General features: G+C 54.5%; 1 protein-coding gene across 1 annotated transcript; it reads left to right on the forward strand.

Annotated features, from left to right (window-relative positions):
* Window positions 1–2,819: 2,819 nt before the first annotated feature.
* TCL1B (TCL1 family AKT coactivator B) lies at window positions 2,820–5,544 on the forward strand. Its single transcript, XM_025869178.1, has 3 exons — window positions 2,820–2,975; window positions 5,071–5,256; window positions 5,494–5,544. The coding sequence occupies exons 1-3, from the start codon at window positions 2,820–2,822 to the stop codon at window positions 5,542–5,544; spliced, it is 393 nt and encodes a 130-aa protein (XP_025724963.1).
* Window positions 5,545–5,752: the final 208 nt, after the last annotated feature.

Below are 5,752 nucleotides of genomic sequence, written 5' to 3' on the forward strand. Positions count from 1 at the left end.
GGCATGACTCCCAGTTTAAAAGGTCTAAAGGCATAATTGGAGTCCTGGAGGAAGAGGAGAGAACAAGGTAGGAATAACCGGAGATACAATGGCTGAGAATTTTCCAAAGTATCAGAAACGCTATTAGCTCAATGTGTGGGAATTAGCAAGGCTGTCCTAATTTTATTTATTTTTTTAGACAGAGAGAGAGAGAGAGACTGCAAGAGAGGGAACACAAGCAGGGGGAGTGGGAGAGGGAGAAGCTGGCTTCCCACTGAGCAGGGAGCCCGATGCGGGGCTCGATCCTAGGACCCCGGGATCACGACCTGAGCTGAAGGCAGACCCTTAAGGACTGAGCCCCAACACTGCCCCATTTCTTAACCTTCATCTTAGGAGCCTGCACCCTCAGCCCCGGCTACTCCTCATTAATTCCTAGTCTCCAAACACACCCTGAATATTCCCTCTTCCAAGTCTGTTCCTGCTGCTTCCCCACTGGAACAAGCCCTTCTGTGCCATGCTGTTTCCAGGCCATCTGCCCCCAGTGTCCTGCCTGCCTTGGCCAGTTTGGGCTCAGCATGTGGGAGAAGCCAAGCAGACCATGCAGAGATCTCGGTGACTCTTAGAGCCTTCTGAGCCCTGCTCTGTGCCCCTTTATTCGGGGCTTAGAATCATCCCCGCAGGTTGAGTGGTCCTGGTGCTGGGACACTGGGGCTTAGGAGGGCTTGTGAAGGGCTTCCCCTGCTGGAGGAGGACAGCGAAGGGTCCAGGCAAGGCTACACGGTCATTACCAGGCTCTGCCAGGGAGCAATCCTGGAGAGGTCCGTGTCTCAAAGTCCTAAGACTTTGGTGACATCCACTGCAGAGTGAATACTTCAAGTTGCAGGTCCCAAAGATGGACAACCTGGCCAGGAGACATTGCCATATCTCAGACATGATATGCACAAAGACGAGCTGCAGGACAAGGGTCCAAACTTTTGTTCTCATTGCCTGCCAGCCCTGGTCTTTCTTCAGGGCAGGTCCAAGGGACAAGGGGACATGGCAGGAGAAGGGCACTCAGTGAAGCAGTCTGTTCATTAGGGACCTCCACACTCGCTGCTGATTTTGTTCTTATTGCTGACGGAGACCGCTACTTACATCTCGTCCACGAACTGACGGGGAGGTGTTCTTCGTCTCTACCTCAGACCCTGCTGCCATTTCAGCAGCAGTGGGGGGAAATCTCTCTACTCCTGGTTCTGCCTCCGTGTTCCCTGCCTTTGTGCCTATGGGCCTTAGAGCCAGGAGCAGGTGGGTTCACCCTCTTTCCCTACCGCCCACCGTGCTCAGGCTATGGAGCCGTTCAAGCTTCGGTTTCTTGGTTTATCACATGCAGATGACAACCTCTAGCTCAGGGAGCTGTTGGGAGGACATAATGAGGCGACATAGGCCAACTGTCCCCCTTGGCCTGGGTGCTCCGCGCCTCTTGACCAGCTCTGCTCCCAGCCCATCTACAGCCACACGCCTGCTTATCAGGGAGTGAGGCTGAGAACGTCACTCTCGGAGGAGTGACGGAGACAAGTACCAGTTGCAGCAGCGTTACAAGGGCAGGGCTGAGGGACTGTCCCCGGGGGAGGGGACAGGTGTGCAGACATAACTATCGGACAGCAGGTTTTGAGGACCCATTGTGTACCAGGCACTGCTCTTTACACACATTCGTCTGATCCTCGTAGCAACCCGGGGGGGCTGGTACTTGCAGCAGACAGGCTCTGGGGGTCCCCAGGATTCCTGGCTCCTGGAATCCACACGCTTGTGTGATGGGTGCCCTCTGTTTGGAGGTAGGTGGGACAAGAAATCATTTTTCAGTCTTCCCAAAGGAATGACATCACCTCCATAATCATTATCATGTGAACTAGAAGACTCATACCTCTGGTTTTCAAAAAGAAAATGATCACTTCATGGTGCATTCAGACGAAGCCCGGGGTGCTTACCAAATGGCCTGCCTCTCGCCTCTGTGGCCTCATGGCAAAGCAGCGCTAACAAGATGGCCAGGCCAGGTGGGCACTCTGGACCCCGTGGCCAGGGAGAGGTGGACGAGGTGGCCAACATGCCCTCTCCCCCCGGGCCTGGTTTCTGTCATCACATGATTCCGATCTCAAACGTCCCTGGGGCACTGGCTCATTCTCTGATGGGAGGTCTTGATTTGTCCTCTACCCCTGGTCAGATGCCCCCAGGGGAAAGAGCCCACTGAGCTTGAGGGATGCCTCTAAGCTCACAGAAGGGTCCTGACGTGGAGTCCTGTGGAAGGAATGGTCCCAGGGGCGGAAGAAGATGAGCAGTCTATGCTGGCTCAGGATCTGGGGCAGGGAGGTTTGCCTGAGCTCTGGGCACAAGCCCCAAGGCAGGGGTGGGGAGGGGCAATCAGGGACATAGCCCGCGGAGAAAACCGGGGAGGGATGTTCAGGGAGGGGGCTGCGGAAGGATCATGGGAGGGAAGTGGAGTGTTGGTCTTACGGAGACACTCGTGCCCTGGGTGCAGAGCCGGGGGTGACCCCTACCCAGGGAGGCTCCTTCCCACCCCCTGCAGCTCAAGGCCCTGTCTCAGCAGTCCAGAACTGGCCCAACTCCTCCTGCCCCTGCCCTTTGGCCCCGCCTCTGTGTGCCCCCTGCAGTGCGCTGCCTCTCCCACCCCTGGGTGGGTCCGCGCCTTGCTGACCTCCCTGCCTCCCCGCTGCGGTCCAGACCCTGTTCCCCGCGGGGCCGCGCCTGCTGGCCCCGCCCCGTGCGGTAACCGCCCTGCTTAAGGCTGCCCCGCACCAGGAGGCCTCACTTGATGCCTCTAGGGCCATGTGGGGTGCGGTCTTGCCATGGCCTCCAGGGCTTCTCCTTGCCTTGGGGTGCCTGCGCACCGTCTGTGGGCCATGAGGCCTGGCATCTACGAGAAGGGGAGGACCTGGGGGACCGTGGTCGTGCGGCTCAGTCCCTCCCAGAGAGCTCGGGGCAGGAGCTCCCCGGGCAGCACAGTGAGTTGTCAGGCATGGGGGGTGGGAGGTGGGAGGACCGCGCAAAGACCTCTGCCCGTGTGGGCCTGGCACACTCAGCAATAGGGCCCGGGATAGAGGCAAGAGGAGGCCGTTCTCACTTGTCCTGAAAAACTCGGCCCGTGCGGGGTCCCGAGCTCAGGGATGTCTATGCCTGATGCAGACCCCCGGAACCCCTGCCTGGAGGGGCCAGTGGCACGAGCTTATCTACAGGAGAGGATGCAACCCTCACTGGGAGGCCGAGGCGGTCAGTAGGTCAGGGCCCAGTGCTGTCCCCAGTGCATGCTGGGAAGGCTTCACGGATGGGGCAGCTATTCACCTGGGCCCTGCAAGATGAGTAGGAGTTTTCCAGGTCCCGGGCAGGAGGCTTTGCAACCTTGAGGCAGCAGGTGAGCCGACAGTGTAAAAGAAACGTCAGCTTTGGGTTCCTTGTCTACAAAACAGGAATAATATACCTCTGTGGCAGGGGAGTCACGGATGCCACAGCTAAAAAGCCTTGGGGGTGTTTGACTGATAACACCTTCCGGAATCCCACCTGGGAAACGGATTCCGGATACGGAAGCTACGGTGGAGTCTAAGACCCTTACCCAACCCCCACCGCAAAAACTCCCCAGGTGTTAAAGATAATCACTCAGGTTGGCAACAGTTGCCCCAGGTGAGGGGTTTAGATCCATCTTAGAGGGGTACAATAAATACCTCCGTGTAATATGGGAAAAGCCTGTCAAGCTACTGAAAAATGCCATTTAGGCCATTATAAGCAATTTGCTGACATTTTAAACAATACAAAACACTTCTAGCACTCTTCCAAGAGGTTATCCAGAACATTTTTGGTGGAGAACACTGGAAGTCTTTTCCACACCTGCACCAAATAAAGCATGCAAAAAATTCTGGACAAAATATTTTGGTAGTTTTTTTTTTTTAAAGCATAAAAATGTATCCAGTGGGAAAAGTGGATTCAAATAATGTAGCTATGGATGCAGTGGGGTGCCTGGAGAATGAACATTTCCCCCTATTTAGAATAATTACTTCTTACTAGTAGACCTGTATTTTCACATATAATCTTAGGATGGGAAGCAGCGTTCTGAACCTGATCTAACCCAAAGCCCAGCAAACTTTCTGTAAAGGGTCTGATAGTAAATATTTTCAGCTTTGCAGGTCTGAAGGACCCTATAGTGACTACTTGACTCTGCCCTTGTAGTGCAAAACCAGCCAAAGACAGTATGTAAAGGAATGAGCACCTGTTCATCTACAATAAAGCTTTATTTGCAAAAAGAGCTAGCAGGCCAGATTGGGCCCACACTTTGCTGACACCCTATCTAAAGCCAGAATCCAAAGGGAAAGAGATTTTGCCATGTAATTAAAAGCATTTCCTCTGCAAAAAGAGCCCATAACAAAGTTAAGACAACAAACTGAGAAGAATTATCTGCCATATGTATAATTGATAAAAAGCTAGTATGCTCATCACAAACACATTAAATACTCAGATAAAACCACTGTAAAGAACTTTCCATTTCGTTGCATAACAAAGGGAACTTTGGTTATAGTTGGTGGTGGTTTTCCCTACTCACTTTTATACCTTTCTGTATTGACCAAATTTCATTTTATTTTTTTTATGTTTATAATAAGTATGTGAAGGTCAGGATCAAAACTACAACATATTTTTGGGGAAAACCCATCACTCTTAGGTCCTAAGGTGTATGGATGCCTTACTTATAAAAAGAAGTTAAGAAAACTCTAGAAATGGCTGAGATAGAGGCCCAAGGCATAATCAGTGCAGACCCAAGGTTGCCAATGGGTGGGAAGAGTGGCTAACTTTTCAGGGGTACAGTGGGGTAAGGTGGGGTGCAGGTCAGTGGGAGGACCATGCTTGGGGGAGCCAGGAGAGAATCCATCATTTCAGGTCTAGACCAAACCCCCAAGAGATGGTGCCATGGCTTTAGGTCTGGGATTCTGAAAACATTCACATCTGAAGGGGCAGCTCCCCAGTGGGACCAGGCATCCAGGACTGTGGTTGCATGCAGCCCAGCTGTCGGGGAGCCCTGTCCCTGATGCGCCACCTCCTCTCTGGTCCCTTCAGCATGAACCCAGCATCACAGTCCACATGTGGCAGATGCCAGTGCACCCCCAGGAGCCCATGTCCCCCAGCCAGCTGACCCTCTCCCAGCTGCCCCTCTCCCAGCTGCCCCTCATGTGGCAGCTCTACCCCAGAAAAAGGTACAGAGCAATGGACTCCAGACTCTGGGAAGTAGTGGACCACAGCCAGGCAAGTGTGTGTGGCCTCAGGTGAGGGTGAAGAGGGGCAGGTGCTGACTGCATCCATGCAAAGTGGGACCAGGGGTGGAGGGACCAGGGATGGAGGGGCTAGGGGTGGAGGGGCCAGGGGTGGAGGGGCCAGAGGTGGAGGGGCCGGGCTGCTGAAATCCACAAACCCGGGTTCCATCTGCTTCAGGTGGCCGGACAAGCATTTCCGGGGGGCGCAACTGCTGCCCCCCTCCTGCAGATTGCCTCCACAGAGCAGCTGATCCTGACCCAGCTGCCGCCCGGGGAGTGACTGACAGCGGAGAGCCGCTCACGGGCTGGTACGGGGGGGTCCGTGTCCCGCAGTGCGGAGAGCCCACAAAAGCAAGGAGGCCTCTCCTCTTTATAGGAAGACAGTGCTGGGTTCCTTTCCCTCCTGCTGTTCCCTGAGCTTATCTCACACAGCCACCCCCCCCACCCCCCTGGTCTGTGGTTTTCACTGTGCGCAGGCCCCCCCCAAC

The sequence above is a fragment of the Callorhinus ursinus genome, unplaced genomic scaffold, assembly GCF_003265705.2.
Source record: "Callorhinus ursinus isolate GAN/ISIS: 27379988/994484 unplaced genomic scaffold, GSC_fseal_2.0 scaffold8, whole genome shotgun sequence".
Lineage (NCBI taxonomy): Eukaryota > Metazoa > Chordata > Mammalia > Carnivora > Otariidae > Callorhinus > Callorhinus ursinus.